This window comes from Triturus cristatus, chromosome 7, assembly GCF_964204655.1.
Source record: "Triturus cristatus chromosome 7, aTriCri1.1, whole genome shotgun sequence".
Classification (NCBI taxonomy): domain Eukaryota; kingdom Metazoa; phylum Chordata; class Amphibia; order Caudata; family Salamandridae; genus Triturus; species Triturus cristatus.
Genome location: NC_140590.1, coordinates 1,568,083,027 through 1,568,102,547, shown reverse-complemented (window position 1 = coordinate 1,568,102,547; position 19,521 = coordinate 1,568,083,027). Strand labels below are relative to the sequence as shown.

General features: G+C 41.7%; 1 protein-coding gene across 4 annotated transcripts in view; it reads left to right on the top strand.

Annotated features, from left to right (window-relative positions):
• Window positions 1–19,521, top strand: part of ELMO2 (engulfment and cell motility 2) — a 417,013-nt gene that overhangs the window by 320,054 nt on the left and 77,438 nt on the right. For all 4 annotated transcript variants that reach the window (XM_085619396.1, XM_085619393.1, XM_085619394.1 and 1 more), the window contains 2 exons: window positions 66–188; window positions 515–643. In XM_085619396.1, the coding sequence (XP_085475522.1) occupies window positions 66–188; window positions 515–643 (252 nt within the window). The remainder of the gene's footprint in view (window positions 1–65; window positions 189–514; window positions 644–19,521) is intronic.

Sequence of the window (19,521 nt, the reverse complement as noted above, 5' to 3'; positions counted from 1 at the left end):
TTAAAACAATATTAGCGTTTAATGAATATATAAGTTGACTTCACCCAACTTGTTTCCTCATTCAGCATGTTATCCGGGGAAACCGGCCAATCAAAACTGAGATGGCACATCAATTATACGTGCTGCAGGTCCTGACATTTAATCTCCTGGAAGAGAGAATGATGACTAAGATGGATCCAAATGACCAGGTCAGCATGCAGGAGGGTAACTTGTGAAGATATTGCAATGCAGGTATATTTTTTGTATGAATCTCATTTGTGTATGAATCCAGGGATTTAGAGCGCCATCTTTCAAACTTAGCAGGTAAATAAAATCTCTTTGAGGTTAATGGGCAGATCATTGGAACACTTCTTAATAGTGAGGGGGTACTTTTTTACTCTGACCTAAATTTTTTCAGGTAAGATAACTTTGCTTTTAAGCTCTGCTGAGTTTGTCCAGAGAAAGCTATTGTATGAAAGAGCAAATACTCCTGTTATTGTCTTAACAGAATATACTGTTCCTTCTCTTGTCACAGGCACAACGAGACTTCATCTTTGAGCTGAGAAGAATTGCTTTTGATGCAGAGTCTGATTCCAATAGCGTCTCTGGAACCGAGAAACGAAAAGCCATGTACACCAAAGATTACAAGATGTTAGGATTTACTGTACGTATCAACTTTGACTATGCTAATATTGACAGTAGTGATAGCCACTGACTAAATGATTTATTTTCAAACGAATGACAAGACTGGGTGTGGGAGAGGTTCCAAATAAATTTCATGTTTATTCTTCTTTAGATTTTATATGTGCTGGACAGTAAATTCATATACATACTATCTAAGCCTCTGACTCGCGTTAAGTTCATATATACCGAAATATAATAAAATGACATCTAAACCACACCTTACTTTTCTAATCTCATTCCGAATGATAGTGCGGTCATGCCCATCATATCGTTGTATTTTTTGTAGTAAAATATAAAAGTGTATTTCCTCTTCAAATCTCTCAAACCCATATAACAGATAATCCCTCTTTACCATTAATGGCAGAGTTCTTCTTACCACAGATAAAAAGAAAAATCCTGGGGTACCATTTATAATAATCCGTCCGATCTCATGGGAAGTTGGTCTTTTTTAGGAGCCACAAATCCATTGATTTTGTTTCTTACTGTTCTGATAGCTTCACTTTCTTTATGCCTACAAAGTACATATACCAATTACTTTTTAGTCCATAGTCCCAATAAATAACACTTCTAACTGTCAATATTGTAAAGTCCTCCAGTTGTGTATTTCTTACATCCAAAATCTTGGTCACAGTTCATTTAGGTACATTAAGCTGTCATATTTGGCAGTATTATGTTGATTTAATGCCATATTCTTTAATTTGCCAAAGACCTAAAAATCAAAAAAACGCATTATTTATTTCTTTATAGAGTGAAAACTATGTTTCACACCAGCACAACACTATAGCTCTCCAATATATATTTATACCAGATCACCTCACCAGCCATTGATTACCGTAAAGGCAATCAACCAGAAGATCCATATGTTATTCACAGTAACATCCTTGCATACCAAACATACCCCTCATGAGTGGCAAACTACTTTCCCATTACACGAGGCACTAAAATGACCAACCTAATTGCTCCACCTATTCCTGACCTGCAACCTGTCACTACTCATAAACCATGCACATGGTACATCCCTATGTAGTCTCTCCAAATGAAAAAAAATCCCAAGGATTTCCGTCTTTCATCATTATCCAATCAAAATGAATTACTGTTCACATTCACCCTAACCAAACATCCCTCTATGTTAACTACACACACAATATACTTAGTGGTGCATATCATCCCTCTTGTACTCCCATCTCCAAAAACAAATTATAAACTTTCCTATCACCTTTAAATAATCTGCATTGTATTTATTCCATATAATATAACAGACTCCACACAACAGCAGGCCATGCTTTCCCAGGCTCCCAACTCAAATTTTTAACTGCCCATTTCACGTTATCCTTCTCACACACACCAAACTTCGCCCTACATGAACTCCATCCTCCAAAGCAATAATCAAATACTGCATTTTCCCATCACCCATAAATAGTTAACACTTTGTTTCCTTTAAACATTTGCACCATAAATCCACTATGAATACGCAAAGGTAACTTTGAAAGCCTGGTGAGGATTTTATATATTCTACATTGTGGTAATAGAAACAGGCTCCGCATGTCAACAGCCATGCCATATTCAATCAACTAAATAAACACACCATAACCTGGTAAGCCTTTTCCACGTTCTCTTATTAAATGAAAAATCACTTCATCCACGGTAAAAAAAAAACCCGACTTAAAACATTTAATATCCAATTACAATTCACTCTAAATTCCGTCTATCTGATTCTGTCCTCAAACTCCTAAGAACTAGCTATTTCTACATCAACAGAGTCTTAAACCGATGTACTGTATTATCTCAGCAAACAACAGCCAATATTTACTAAGACCATAAGGGTCTAATTGGTGCCATGTTATCCCACCATTGGTAAATATTGCCACTATTATTATCCACAAACCAATCTTACATTTTAATTAGTACAAAACAGCATCATTTCATTACCAAAATACAATTAATTTTAAACTTAATCGTATCTGGTGCCATCCTCAAACTTCTGACAGCTATTTTTACTGAAATGGAGTCTGTAACCGATTCACTGTGCTACCACATTAAACTACATCAGCCACAATCTTCTGCCATGAAATATTAACCTCCCCTTGCTAAAAAACAACTTTGTGGATTGCACAGCAGTACCCTTAATTCAAAGGAAAACATTTTCCTCAAATATATGTATGGTCTGCTCAGAAAAGGAGGACTACAATGTGGAACAAATACTCCATTATTTGTTTGTGTTGTGACCTAATGTAACCCGGCCACCATTCATCTCCCCAAATGAAACATTTAGAGTTTTTGACATGATTTCTTCTTACTACATCCTCTTATAAGTGAATATAAATGTGATAGCCTGGCAAATGAATATCTGATATTTTATATTTATTTATAATGACTTTTCTAAAGTTTGTAGAGGTGAGGGAGATAAAATACAGTTTTTTGTCGTTTTTTTTCTCCTAATTTGTGTACTGGCCTATACCTTAAAATACTGGTCATGCCTGTAAAAAAAAAAAACAGGCACGTGGCAACCATAGTGACAGACAAAGTATAATACTTAATAATCCAGCATGTATAAGATGCATTCTGAATAATGTGTTATAGTAAATACACATGCGTCCTTATGACTCGCCAGCCACCATTCTACTGTTGAGAAGACTTCAACAGAAAGCATTACAGACGCGTACACACTGACTTTATTCAAAGACTTCTGGATGCTCTTGGGAGTATCTTCCTACAACTTGCCTTAATTTGGAAAAACTGACTAGCTCTTACCCTCAAGCTTCTTTCAAAGATATTTTAACAGAAATCGCGACTGGTCATATTAAATCTGGATGTTGGCAAACTTAATTGTATGTTTTAAAAATTATTATACAATATTGTGTTGAAATTATTTAACTGTTAGATCTATGTACCTTGAGTTATTTAATTTCCGTTGTTGCAAGAACCACCAGAAAAAATGAATGCCTGTTCCCTCTTTCAACCATCCTTTTATCCCTTTCAATTTCTAACTTCTTAAGAGGTTACACACACAGGCTGTGATTAGAAGTATAGGTGTTATTCAGCGCCCCTGAAAAGAAAAAAAAATGATACTGGGGGTAAGTTATTTATCGGGTGCGATAAATAGCACCTGTTGTAGGAAGCTGGCTCTGTATAGATTTTAACAAAGTAATGTATAGTGTGCAGAGTCCAGTGGATCCCCTAAGGCTTACAGAGGTAAAAGTAGATATCGCCTTACTCTCTATTTGTGGTAGTGTGGGCGAGCAGTAAGGCTTAATCAGAGGGTAGTGTTAAGCATTTGTTGTACACGCTCAGGAAAGATGTCACACACTGAACTCAGACCAATTGTTTGTGTAAAAAAAAAAAAAATCTTTAGTTGCATTTTATTATTAGAACCAAGCCGAACTTGGTACAGGTAAGTAAAGTTGTACTTTCCCAAACGGGTTGATAAGAATATGCAAGCTGGATGAAATTGGCTTTCACACAGTTTTGTAAAACATTTAAAGACAGTTGACATTATGTTGTAATTACTTTGTGAATACTTTGAGATTACGTTTGGTTTACTTTTTCTTCTCAGTTTGTTATGCCTAGATATCACACTGGGACATTTCCTAAACAAAGGTAAGTAAACCACTTTTCAATTAAAAAATAAAACAGGTGCTTGGGTTTCCATACAAACACAACTTTACACGTAGAACTTTTTCAGAGGAAAAACAGTCAATGCAATCCTATTTGAGAAAATTTGGTTATCGGTTTGCATATAAGCAATCGGTTTTGAGGGTCGAGTTTCTGGGGTTAGAACAAGGGTTCCCCCAGGGTCAAGGATGCATTCCTCAGGGGCACTAGGTCGGCCGGGTGCAGAGTGCTTAGGCCCAATGTTAGCCAATGGGGCTAGGGGGACCTTTGGTTGGTGGCTGCTCTCGAGCAAGCCACTGGGTTGTGGGAGCAAAGTTCCTGGGGTTAAGCTTGGGGATCTGAGTTAGCACACAGGGTGCACCCACAGCGGCACAGGGGCGGCAGGGTGCTGTTTTGGCATCGGATGCCCCCTTTTTTTTCAATGGTTAGATCTCTGGTTGGAACAAAGACTGCAGACTCAGGCAGGGAGGCTTCATGGAGGCGGCCACCTGCTGAAGAGGTAAGTTGGGATGCAGGGGAATGCCTGGACGCCTTCAATTGGGCCACGCCCAATTGGTCGGGGGGGACCCTCCAGGTAGAGGCTGCAAGCATCATCGGGAGCCTTGAGGTACGTCGGGGATCACCAGATGCCAGGTCAGATTCGCTGGGGAGGCCTCCTCCTGGTGTTGGGCCACTCGAACTCGGGCCGTGGGCATCTGGTGCAGAGTGGCATAGACTTGCGGATTCGGACAGAGCCAGAGTCTTGTTCTTGAGCAAGTCTGGTACTGGAAAGGCAAAGTAGGTCCTCCAGGTTCTGGGGCTGCTGGACACGCCGGGGTTGCCGCTGGAGCAGGTCGGGACAGGCTGATAGGGCTGGGGCCAAGGCAGTTGGTGTCCTCTTCTTCTTCTTTCATCACGCCTCTTCGGTCCTTCTTCTACCTGCTTGTCTGAGGAGGCAAGGTTCGGGGTTGCCCCAATAACCTAAATTTAGTGGCGTTTCAGGTAGGTACAGGTCGGGACCAATGGGTCCCTTTCTTGGGGTCGGTACACCTCCTATATGCCACCCTCCGGTGGGAGGGCTGGCATAAGCCTCTCTCTGCTTGGCTGGGTCCCCACCCTCTTCTAAATAAAAATTTACTGGGATGATGGATTGTAGTTAGATCAAAACAGTTTAACTTGATGTTGTATTGAACTGGATGATCAAATAACCCAAATACAATTAAATATCTTGAGACCGTTATTTTGAAGATTTTAAATTTTCTTTGCTCTATTAAAGTAACCAAAGAAGACAAGGGGTGATTTACGAAATAAAGATGCATGAGCATATTAACTCTGAAGAAAGCCCGTAACATAATCTAATGCTTATATTTTGCATTTCACAAGGTGTTGTTAGATTATTTGAAGTTTCTCAAAAATGATCTTACGAAAATACTTCCCTTAGCTTGCTTGCATGATTTATGCAATTATAAATCCATACAACAAACAACATAAAATAATTGTAAATTCCCAGGATTAAACAATGAAAATGTCAACCACGTGTAAGACATTGCTTGTGCAACAGAGCATTTACAGTCAGTGGCACCATCTGGGATCACATGTAAGCTCACATTATCTTTCCACAAATACATACTAATCAAATCTAAGGGTACAAATACATCAACACATACAAAACCTGCATTGCATAAACATCTAGCTCAAAACTAAAATGTCCACTGATGTACATTTCCTAGAACAGCCATTCTGTGGCAAAGAAATGTAGACATGTCTTTATTAGACAATGAAGCATGACACAGGTGCTTACAATGCAACATATTTTAGATATGCTTACGTTACAATAGGCATGAATATGCAAGAGATACGAGTGTTGTACACATTCATGATTAAGATAAGGAGCTAAACATTTTTTAAAGTATTTTGTCAGGTATAAATCAGTCATAACAATGGGCATAAATGAGGAATAACAATGGGCTTTGTTATATGGAAGTTCTTCTAACTTACACACCCACTATTACTGAGTGGTGCTGGCTGGTATTATAGTTATTTGACTGGAGGTGATAGGTGGTGTTTGACTATTGAGCTAACCCCCAATCTCTTAACCTTTAAGAAAGTTTGGAACGTTTTGCATCACTTATCTGATTACCTTCTCAAGGTTTAAAATAAAAGTGCTAATCTTTGCTTCAAGTGTGTGTGACAATGTGTGTAGGAAATGACCATGTGTAAAGGCATTGTAATTTACACATTTTCACATGGTGGGTGGAGATGAAAAGGTCTGATGTGAGAAAATATTATTTGCTATGTTTATTATTGAATTTTTTGATCTCATGATTATTAACTACTTATTAGCCACCACTTTTCTTCGACTGTCATCGACTTAAGTGCCTGTTTCTGTGAATTCCATCCATCTGTGTTTCAAACTTAAGGCGTTTTTAAGTTGTGTTTTTGCCTTGCCTGGTTTCATGATTGCAGAATGAGCGTAATTTAAGAACCCTTATAAACATAACTTATGGTTACCATAAGTTGCTACTTTCGTATGTCATCTCCAGCATATTTTTCTAATTGTGATTTGGCTTGCTCCTTTCACATAACAACCCTAATGCTAAATAATACTTTAGACATGTTTTCTCATATTTCAGTTGAAGTTAAGGTATAGCTCAGGAAAGGTATAGCTGAGGAAAAGATGTCAGACAAAGTAAAGGTAGTAAAGTAAAAGCCCGAGACCTGGCCAGAAGTGTTATTTGAAAAGTGGCTATCAATAAAAAGAAAGTACTTGTGTTAAAGAAACTCTTTTGCCTGCAGTATATGGTCTTGAAATGTGTTGGTTTTATTCAGGAAAAGTAATATATAGGAAAGGTCTCAACGTACTGAAGTTTTTACATTAAACTGTACACAAAAATGCCCAAGAACACCCTGCTGCCATAATACAATCGAAAAGGAACAAAAGAATTCAGAACCTCCGTCCTGAAAACAGAACAAAAGAATTCAGAGCCTCAGTCCTGAAAACAGAGTTCTTGGAGACTGCTAAGATTTGATGGATCAAGCATAAGGCAGAGTCAACTAAGGTACCTAGATTCCTGACTACTGAAATCAGAGCTGGGTGTCTACCCTTGCCTGGAAGCTGAAGGTCGAATCCTGGACAATGGAGTACTTTTGCATGAGTAGTACTTTAAGGTTATCTATAAGATTTCTTTCTGATGGATACCTTTAACGGACGATTCCTCACCTTTTGAATTCCAACAGACTGGAAACATTTCCAGCTATAGCTCCAGTGTGCTGACAGGTGACTTCTTCAGACACCGCAACAGCTGATGAGTCCATTTTGCGTTTTGGTGCCTTTCCTGTCTTTACCACTAGCCCTACCCACACAAGTGTGGTACCATTTTTATCAGGAGACTTGGGGGAATGGTAGGTGGTAGAAAATGTGTTGCTCCCAACAGATTCCAGAACTTTCCATCACAGAAATGTGAGGAAACTGTGTTTTTTGTCTTTGTCATAGTTTGAGGCTTGTAAGGGCTGCTGGGTTAGAAAACCTGGTGAGAGCCACCCAAATCACCCCAACCTGGATTTACCCGGTGCCTAGTTTTACAAAAAATGAGGTTTGCTAGGTTTTCCTAGGTGCTGACTGAGCTAAAGCCCAAAATCCACAGCTAGTCACAATGCAAAAAGGGGTCAGTTTTCAGTAGAAACATGATGTATCCATGTTACATTTTGGGCCCTATCCTGTTACGGGCACTAGCCATACCCATACAAGTGAGGTACCATTTTTATTGGGAGACTTGGGGGAATGCTGGGTGGCAGGAAATTGTGGATCCCCACAGATTCCAGATGTTTTCCTCACAGAAATGTGAGTAAAATGTGTGGTTTTTTTAGTCAAACTTTGAGGTTTGCAAGGGCTTCTGGGTAGGAAAACCTGGTGGGAACCACACAAGTAACTCCACCCTAGATATTCCCCTGTTTGTCTAGTTTTCACAAATGTACAGGTTTGCTAGGTTTCCATAGGTGCTGATTGAGCTAGGACCAAAAATCCACAGTTACCCACATTGAAAAAAGGGTCAGTTTTCAGCGAAAAAAATGTGATGCGTCAATGTTGTGTTTTGGCCCTTTTACTGTTGCAGGTACTAGGCCTACCTACCCATATGAGGTGCCATTTTTATCCGCAGATAGGTGGGAATACCGAATAGTAGACTATTTGTTACGATCAGTTGTATTTCTCTGCATTAGCGCTGTCCAAATGTAAGCTAGTGTATAAGAAAGAAGACATTTTGAAAAATGCCCTTTGAATCACATGCTAGTATGGGTGCCCACAAATTTGGAGATGTAAAAATGACTACTGGTCCTAAACTCTGTATCTAGTGTCAATTTCAGAAATACATAGGATTCCTTGATACCTTTTATTTTACTATATGAATTGCCCTGCACCCGGTACTCAATGAAAAACCTTTGAGAGGTATTATTTAGTTGTTGACTCTTTGTAGCTCGGCTTCTTCAAAACCTGCAAACCCTATATATCCCTACAACCAAAAGGGTATAGCAGACATAATGGGATATTCCTTTTGTAAATCAGCCATTGTGACAAGAAGTTACAAATGAAAATGTTGTGACAAATGAGCATGTTGTGACAAATGAGCTTTTTTCCCTACTCATTTTTAATATTATATGTATTTCAACAGTTAGTTTGTTTGGGAACATTTTGAGGGATCTATACAAATGACCCCTTGCTGGACTCAGAATTCTGTATACTTTTCAGAAATCTATAGTTGTCCAAGATTACCCATGGGTTTCCACCACAAATTGGAAGTAGGTTGTAACACAAAAATTAGGAAAAATGGGCTACCTCTTTTAAAAATGGTGACTTTAGCACAATATACCTTTTGTTGATGCCATTTTTTGGAAACAAAACACTGTTTTCCCTATTAACCCTACCCCCCCCATCAAATCCTGGGTACCTTTCTAATCCCGGACTTTGGGGGAAAAAAGGATGCAAATTTGACGTGGATATCTTATTAAAGGTTATGGAGGCCTGAGCGGTAACTAACCCAAATAGCTGAAAAAAGGGCATAGCATTCTTGGGGGAGAAAGGCTTAGCAGCCAAAAGGTTAATAGGTACAACCAAATAGTTGATGATTCTTGTTGTCCGCCTTTGGATACTTACTTGTGAGTATGTTAGCAAAATTTGCAGACCAGCCCATTCTTCAATTCTGGTCAAGAGTAACTTTCCTTATCTTTTTATTTTAAGACTGTTTGAGGGAATAGGGTCTGTGGCTGATAAAGGAGTGATGCTTACCTTAATTGTGGAAGATCATTGTTTTGGTGCGCAGCCAAGTTGTGTGTACTATACCTATTTATTTTAAATGTTTTATATAGCGCTGGCTCGACCCAAGAGTATTAGAGCGCTTTACAATTGTTAGGCAAGGACAACAATTGCAATATAACATTTGGACAAAAAGATAAAATGCAGGACACTAAGAACAATATGCATAGTACAACTATAACATGGGCAAGAAAAATAGTAAAAATAATTAGGTCATAACAAGTATTGGATAATTTAAGTAGGGAGGGAAGTCCAGGATGAGGGGGGGAATATAAAAGAAAGAGGGAACTGAGGAGGGTGATGGGAGAGGAGATAGCATGCGGCAGTAGACAGTAATTATAGGAGAACTGGAGGGGGGAGGTTATAAATAAATGAAAAAACAAGTAGGGGGGTAGTGAGTCAGGAATAATGGGGCGGGAACATAGTACAGTCGGGAGCAGATTGAGACACCATGCTAGATGGCAGTGGTTAACCCCAGTATTTATTGAGAAGGTGCAGCTTGAGGTCTTTTTAGAAGCTGAGGTAGAAGGGGTTGCAACGAAGATCTTTAGGGAGTGAGTTCCAGATAGTAGGTGCGTTTCCGGAGAAGGCGCGTGATTGAGTAGATTTCTTGTTTAACAAAGGAGGAACTAGTATGAGAGCATTGGTGCTCCTCATTTCTCTAGCGCAGCCAGCTTTGTGGAGTTTATCTGAAAGATACAGTGGGGTGTGAAGATGCAAGGCTTTATGCGTAATGCAAGCGGTCTTGTAAGTGGATCTGCCTTCGATGGGAAGCCATTTGAGACCTTTGAGGACGGGGGAGATGTGGTCAAACAGTCTACAATCAGAAATAAACCTGGACGCGAGGTTGAGAACTGCTTTGATTGGTGTTAATTGGACTTTCGGTGTTCCAGAGAGAGCGGCATTACCATAGTCCAATTTAGACAATACCAGTGATTGAACAACTCATTTAAAGTCATCAGCAGGAATGAAAGGTTTAATTTTCCTGAGGTGATGAAGAGTGAAGAGAGCTCCTTTAGCAGAATTTTTTATGTGGGGGAGTAAGGCTGAGGTTCTGGTCAATGTTATAATTCTGAGGGATTTAACTGAGTTAGAAGTGGAAAGAGAGCAGTTGAGAGCTTTAAGGTCAGAGATCCATATATGAATAAGGAGCTGGTTGTTTTTAGGAGCGAAGAGAATGATTTCTGTTTTTTTAGGGTTGAGTTTAAGGTGAATGTGATGGAACCAGTGTAGAATCTTAGTCAGGGCATCATTGAGGTGTAGAATGTCACCTTGGGATTTAATCTTGTAGTAAAGTTGAGTATCATCAGCATAGAGGTGGAAGTTGATTCCTGCTTGCTTAAGAATGAGGGTGAGGGGTTCCATGAAGAGGTTGAATTGGGAAGGTGAGAACTAGAATCCTGAGGAACACCCAAGGAGACAGGAATGGGTTTAGAGAGGCAATTGCTGATTTTAATTTGTTGGGTTCTGTGTTGAAGGAATAAGGTGAACCATTTGAGGACAGGACCATTGAAGCCGAAACGATCTTTGAGGGTAATGAGTAAGGCTGAGTGGTTAACAGTATCAAAAGCAGCAGAGAGGTCAAGGAGAATGAGAAGGGAGGCCTGCCCCTTTTGAAGGGACTGGTGGATATCAATAACGTTGAGCATGGCAGTTTCAGTAATGCAGCCCTTTCTATAGCCTGACTGGTATGTGTCCAAAAGGTTCTAAGAGTCAATGTGCTTGTCCAATTGTAGCAAGGTGCATTTTTTGAGGGCCTTAGATAGAAGCGGAAGATTAGAGATAGGACACAAGTTGTTGAGGTCGTTTGGCTCGGCAGTAGTGTTTTTAAGGATGGGAGTGATTTGGCCAAATTGGAGGGAGACCGAGACACAACCCGTGGCCAAGAAGGAGTTGATGATGGTGGTCCAATATGGTGCAATAATGTGTTTTAAGTCTTGAACAAGTTTAGCGGGAAGAGGGTCCATGGTATGAGAGGAGGGTTTGAGCTTGGAGATGATGTTAAAGACTTCAAGCTCCGTAACTGGGCGGAAGGTAAGCCAAGAAGCGGAAGGAACAGAATCAGCGGTATCCCTCTAGGACAGCACCGGATTATCAATTAACCCATTGAATTAATTGGTGACAGATTCAAATTCACCCTGTGTGTGCGCTCTTGAGTAGTACCCGCTAACACAATACCTCCCCAGATACTGGGGCAAAATGAGACATAAACAGCAAAAGGCGCACCACTTCCACAAATGTAAATAATATCAAATTAGTCCATGTACATGAAATATTTTCTTTTTCAAAAGATCTTCTTTATTATTCATTTGTTAAAATGACATTTAAGAACAGCCAAAGCAGCCAACGCGTTTCGTCCAACTTGGGACTTCTTCAGGGCTGCAAAATGTATATATAAAACAATATATAAATACCACGAATAACCACATCCAATATGTACAAATCCAACAAACATAATCATTGACATTAGACAAATTCAAAAACGTGTTACAAAAAAGAAAGAAACGTTACTTTTAACAATACACAGAAGACATAAACAAGCTAAAACAGGATTGTAAGTGAATTAACCGTTATTGTAAATTCATGTTCGTCATTTTTCAAATAAGAACAGCCTATCAACTTATTGACATGTTTCTGGTTAGGTAACAGTTTAAGATTGCACATTTATGGAGTACAATTGGTTTCTTAACCCAAGTCTCATTCCTCAGCCAAATTTGCATCGACCGTGCTTGATTTGGTCAGAAAGAATTATGAGTTTGTTCTCAACTGGCTCAATAAAGTTTTAAAAGGAAAGCAACAAGCGAAAGAAGAGACCCAAGGGTGTACCCACCGTAAGAGACAATAAATCTGTATATGTTTGTTTTCTTGAAGATTCTAAAGCGTCATTCAACGTCACTAGAAAAAGTCAAAGTGAGAGGGCATTAATCAAAGGAATTACCTAATGATTGTAAATAACAATTTAACATAAATACGTCATATGTTGTGACAACCTAAGTCCTGACCGGAAGAAGTTTGACAAGGAGATAAGCGTAAGAAAAGGCGTATAAAATGGTTTCATAGTACTCATTAGCAAGCGTGTTACTCCTAAGCAAGTATTCCATATATACCCCTAAGAAGACGTTTTTTATATATGTACAGGAGTAAAGAAAAGAAAAACTCCCCCTGGGGGTATGTGTACTTACATTCATAAGATAGAGAATGTGTCGAATAGGATACAGGTCTATATCAGACAAATGGCAATCGTTGGTCCCGTCTTTTTTAATAATAATATAGCACCGGGTCAGAAGTTTATCCAATGATAAGGATAGGAGTCAAAGTCTTTAAAATGCCTAAAAGTAAGAACACAACAGTCTAATAATCCAAAAGGAAATAAAGTGTGTTAAGTTATTGAGACACACTCACTCATTAGTTTATATGTAGGTAAACTCATATTTATAAACTGAAAGGAATGACCTAACGAATCAAATAAGGTATCTGATCAGCCTAGTTACAACCAAACTAACAATATAAAATGGGATGGTCCCAATGTCACCATCCGTAGTGTTTTAAGATTAAAGGTTATGTTTAAAAGTAAGTCCCAGTGCTAGCATAGAGAATCTGGTTAATGTCATTTTGACACAAAGATATGGTACTAAAATACCACCAGCCCTTAAGTGTATGCTCAGTAGAGATTTAAGTTTGTTAAAGTAAGAGAGGCAAGTTAGGTCAGCTAAAGACCAGGAAATAAGGCACAATCCAAAGTTCCTACAGAACCTACCCGATTCCGCATGTTCAAAATCCTGGACGGGACCCAATCCTTTAGCAGTCTGTAACAATCAGGACTCGCGCTCGCGTATTTAAATAGTGTTTGACCCTATGCGAACTCAAAACACCTGAGTCCCGAGCCTCGTTTCCGTGGATTCACATCACAGCATAATCGGCAAGAAACTGTGAGTAAACCCAGTTGCCATCTTAGAAGGGTAAAACGTATCGATCAATCCCATGCGAAATAAAGCATACGATTAGAAATTTTATAACTAGTAAACACCAACAATCAGCGAACAAAGAGCAATGTATGCACCGTATATCTAAAAAGGTGACAGTCCATTAATGTTGTTTTGTTGCAAACAAGTCACAACTCCGTGTTAGATTAGAAGGCAAGCGACCCCGCGGCCATGTTGGAATGGGCATGCTTAAAAGTATCAACTTTATGGGTAAACAAATTTGCAACCCATTATCTTAGCTCCGATATATGTGATAATTTAGAAAAGCAAGGATAAAAAACCAACCGAAATTACATCAGTAACATGAAATTTCGGCTTTCTCATGGCACGGGCCTCGTATTTCGGCGAACGTAAAGGCCGGCTGCCATGTTGGGAAAGTAAAGTACACCGTATTAACTCAATGGAGCTGATCGTGTGTCTCAGAAAACCAGAGAAAGAATGTACATAGGGATAAAGTGCCCCACGGATTATAGATCGATAACATTTTAAGCTTATTCAGAGCACGGGCATCCCATAACAGCAAGAATCAAAAATGGCGGCCATATTAGAAAAGTAAAATACATCGTATTTGCTCCAAAGAGCAAATCCCATGTCTCAGAACAAAAAAAACTGATGTAAATACAGGATGTATTCCAAGGTATCAACTCATGTATGTAGTGTCGTGAGGGGTCGCTTTGGAGTGTAAGTATCTAACAAATCGTATGAAAGAACCAATGTTATACATTTTGTTTATGGGATCACCCAATAGGATTCAACGAGTCCAGTAACATAGCCTGACGCTCCAAGAGGAGACAACATGGTTAATGTAATTGACATTAGCGAGAAATTAATAAGCAATAACTGTAGTGAATAACAGGTTGCTCTGTTACAAATTCATACACAGGGAACAAAAGGTCCAAAAAAGTTGTAAATAGATGACAAAACATTAGCTTTACCAAAATAGTAGTAGGTATTGCTAGTAAATGAATACAGGATGCGTAGCAATTATCAGGGTGCTACGCTACAAATTCATACACAAGGACCCATGGGTCCAACAAGATTGTACATAATAACATAAACATTGGCATTACCCAGGTAGCAGTCAAGGAAAAATGAGGTTAGTAAGCAGTGATGGTGAAATGATACAGAAGATTCATATGATAACATACATGGTAACATACAATAAACCCGAATCGGTCTTTCATAAAGTGTTTTCTACAGAAAGTAATGCATTTCGGATTCAGTGTTATGCCCCATATCTCCTTGTCAAACTTCTTCCGGTCAGGACTTAGGTCGTCACAACATATGACGTATTTATGTTAAATTGTTATTTACAATCATTAGGTAATTCCTTTGATTAATGCCCTCTCACTTTGACTTTTTCTAGTGACGTTGAATGACGCTTTAGAATCTTCAAGAAAACAAACATATACAGATTTATTGTCTCTTACGGTGGGTACACCCTTGGGTCTCTTCTTTCGCTTGTTGCTTTCCTTTTAAAACTTTATTGAGCCAGTTGAGAACAAACTCATAATTCTTTCTGACCAAATCAAGCACGGTCGATGCAAATTTGGCTGAGGAATGAGACTTGGGTTAAGAAACCAATTGTACTCCATAAATGTGCAATCTTAAACTGTTACCTAACCAGAAACATGTCAATAAGTTGATAGGCTGTTCTTATTTGAAAAATGACGAACATGAATTTACAATAACGGTTAATTCACTTACAATCCTGTTTTTAGCTTGTTTATGTCTTCTGTGTATTGTTAAAAGTAACGTTTCTTTCTTTTTTGTAACACGTTTTTGAATTTGTCTAATGTCAATGATTGTTTGTTGGATTTGTACATATTGGATGTGGTTATTCGTGGTATTTATATATTGTTTTATATATACATTTTGCAGCCCTGAAGAAGTCCCAAGTTGGACGAAACGCGTCGGCTGCTTTGGCTGTTCTTAAATGTCATTTTAACAAATGAATAATAAAGAAGATCTTTTGAAAAAGAAAATATTTCATGTACATGGACTAATTTGATATTATTTACATTTGTGGAAGTGGTGCGCCTTTTGCTGTTTATGTCTCGGTAAGCCAAGAAGCATTATATTTTAGCTGGGGGTTGGCGAAGAAGTGTTCAGGAGGGGCGACAGCAAGTGGGAGATGAACAGAGTAGGGGGGGCGAGGGCGTGAAAGGAGACTTGGGGAGGGAGATCATGGAGGGGAGATGAGCATTGTGGAGGGGGGTTAAGCTAAAGGATTGATCGATCTTGGAGATTTTTTCGGAAAAGAAGTTATCAATTTCTTCACATCTTTCGATAGAGGCCATCAATTTGGGGGGGGACAGGGGCAAATCTGTTTGTTTTTTGATGATGCTAAATAGTTCCCTGGGTCTATTTGTTGCCCCATCGAGTTGTGCGCGGAAGAAGGAGGCCTTCTCATTAAGGATGTGCTTTTTAGGTCTCGCCTGACCCAGCGCATGCGCTGGTCTGGCGAGACTTATTGAGAGGGCTCCAAAAAGTGCTACCAGGCCAGCCTAAAGCTACAGTGCATGTGCGCGGGCGCGCGCGCCGCGCTTCACCGCAATTACTTTCACTTTCACGGCCGCTTTGATGTTTGATCGCTGTTGGAAACCGGGTTAGCAGTCACCAGGTTCCCAGCACAGTGGTAGCTTGGCTCGAGCGGCTGGGGCAGGCACCGTGTTAAGCGTACGTCACACCCTCACAATAACCATGCGTTCATCCGTTCCAAAAACGACACTACACCGTAAAAATTATGCAAGTCAAGATGAAAATATATATGTCTTTATCTTATTTTCTCTTAGTTGCAGGTTTCATCACATAAATACAATACAGTAGGATTTTCCTTAAAAAGAGCAGGTCAAACAAACAATGCTACTTTGGAATTTCAATAAATAGGTTCAGGTCCTCAGTAAGCAAAGAATAAATAGATGTGCAATAAATACAGACGGCAAATAAATACAGTCAGACAATAAATACCGTGCAGGAATAAATTAGTGGAAGACAATAAATAAAGCACCTTCAATAAATAAGGAAAAGCAATCAATGACAGTTACAGATCAGATCACTTTCATGAGGTAACTTGGTCTTACTTTGCCCATACACAGCTTGTGGTCATTTGGATGGCATGGGGGTGTCCCACCTAGATCGGTCAAGGCTGGGGCCTAAGCTGAGGCAGAACCAGGGTAACCTAAAGATCTGGCCCTCCAAACTACACAGCCCCTCACAGATGTCACTGCACCAGTCTTAGTTCACCCCTGGCACTCCCAGGCTGGTTCTAACACCCCTCTAGCCCCTAGAATGGTCTTTTAGGGCTCCACGGGGCCTCAGACGCCCCCTCTACCACATACTGCCCTTTTCACGATGATCGGCTCCGCTCGGCGCCGTGTCGATGTCGCTGGGCGGCCTCGTCTCGATGTCGCTGGGCGGCCTCGTCTCGATGTCGCTGGGCGGCCTCGTCTCGATGTCGCTGGGCGGTCTCGACTCGATGTCGCTGGGCGATCCCGACTCGATGTCGCTGGGCGGCCTCGTCTCGACGTCGCTGGGCGGCCTCGTCTCGACGTCGCTGGACGGTCTCGACTCGATGTCGCTGGGCGTCCTCGTCTCGACGTCGCTGGACGGTCTCGACTCGATGTCGCTGGGCGATCTCGACTCTATGTCGCCTTCTGGCGTCGCAGGGACACGGCCTCCCCGCTTCCGGGTGTCTCCGGAGTGCGATCTCCACTCCCGACCTCCGGCGCGCTTCACCTCAGTTTCCGGCGACTCCGGTGGGCGGACTTCACGCCCCCGTCGATGCCTCACCTCGACCTCGGGTGAATCTCCACTCGACCTCCGGCGCCTCTCCACGACCTCCGTCGGCGCCCTCACCTCGACCTCGGGTGAATCTCCACTCGACCTCCGGCGCCTCTCCACGACCTCAGTCGGCGCCCTCACCTCAACCTCGGGTGAATCTCCACTCGACCTCCGGCGCCTCTCCACGACCTCCGTCGGCGCCCTCACTCGACCTCTGGCGGCTCCGGGTACGACGTCTGCCTTCTGTCAGCGCCGCTTCTCTACCTCAGGCCCCAGGTCTCCAGGCTTTTCGACGTCAGGACTCCAGGAGGACACCACTGAACAGGTCAGGAACTTGCTGTTCTTCCTCTTTAAGGCCTGTTTCAAATGTTCAGCTCCTTAAGATGGTTCTTCTGGTCTTGGTCCCACACAGGGCTTTAGGCTGGGCTTGGTCAGTAGGGACTAGCATCAAGGGTGGGTTTCTGGACCCCACTCCAAGCACTGGTTTCCACCCCTGCTGCCTTACTCCGACCTCCTTCTATATCTGTCCTCTCTCTTCTCTAGTCAGATGCCAACTGCCACTCTGAGATGGCCTCCCAACATTCTAAACTGCCTCCCACTGTCACAGGGTTCTAGAATGTTACAGAAGGTTCTAGAAACCTCCAGTGGGTTCTGGTAATGTCACAGGTGACAATGGGTGGCCACCATTTTGTGTCTCAGGCCCTCAGACAGAAGTTCCAGGGGTAGGGAAAATGGCTCCCTGACCCTGCATCAACACTAAAAAGTCTGGTGGTTCCCAAAAAGGAAAAATTATAATAGGGTTTGAGGCAGAAGTGGGACAAAATAAATAATGATGAGGAGGGACCACCCAAAGGGCTGACAGGTCTAACAATCGCGATCAATGCTTGTTTGCTCTCTACTTCACATTACTTTTCACTGCCTTGCCCCTCCTCCCGCTCTCTGATTCACACCCCTCTCTCTCCACCCTACCCTTTTCTTTCGCTTCCTCTACTGTTTCACACTCCACCTGGGTCAGTTTCATGCTCCGATTGAACGCGCACTCCACCATTGCCCCGGTGCACAAGCAGGGACTTCCTTGCTGGCTCCCATGTTCCTTGTGCACTCCCCGTGGCTCTCGGGGCCAAAGCAGGCAGTCACATCCATGTGCCTAAAGCTACAGTGCATGTGCGCGGGCGCGCGCCGCCCTTCACCGCAATTACTTTCACTTTCACGGCCGCTTTGATGTTTGATCGCGATCAATGCTTGTTTGCTCTCTACTTCACATTACTTTTCACTGCCTTGCCCCTCCTCCCGCTCTCTGATTCACACCCCTCTCTCTCCACCCTACCCTTTTCTTTCGCTTCCTCAACTGTTTCACACTCCACCTGGGTCAGTTTCACGCTCCGATTGAACGCGCACTCCACCATTGCCCCGGGGCACAAGCAGGGACTTCCTTGCTGGCTCCCATGTTCCTTGTGCACTCCCCATGGCTCCCGGGGCCAAAGCAGGCAGTCACATCCATGTGCCTTTGTGGTGTGGAGGAATTCCTTGAGACCGGCGTACATGTCTACTTGTACATATTCATTTGCGGTGCTTAAAAGTGCAGCGTTCTTTAATGGTGCAGAGGAGCTTGTCTTCATGTTTTTTCCTGCTCGTGTTCAGCTTTGGCTCCGTATTTCGTTGCATCTTCCCACCCGCCTCCTCCTGCTTTTCCTTACAGCAGCTGAGCAACCTTGCAGCTTCTTCTAAGGACGTTCAGGGAATATAATTTGAGAGTTTCCCTTAAAAGGTGCCATTTTAACTTAATTACTCTGCAGCGTGTGGTGCATGAACAAGCTGGACTGCCTTCTATAATCATTGCAGGTTGGGCCTGTGTAGTGCTTCTTTCGGCAGGAGGTGGGTCTAGCTGTCCAACAGGGCCTGGCTCCTCCCGGGTGGCACCGTGCCTCCCATCATATCCCTTGTGCTGCTGCTGCAGTGATTCTGGGAGACCATGCTGCTGGATTTCGCCCTGCATTCCAGGACGGAAAAACAATAACAGGTGAATTTAGCATTGGCCAGGCATGTTTGATTGGAAGTTTGGAGGAAGTTTTGGGTCCCATAATGTTGTGCGTGGACGGACCACCGAAAGGAGAATGCGGCCATTAGGATTTGGGATTGAGTACTAGCAGTGCTTTAAAAGGGCCAGTACTGTCGTGTACGGCGTACCGGCAC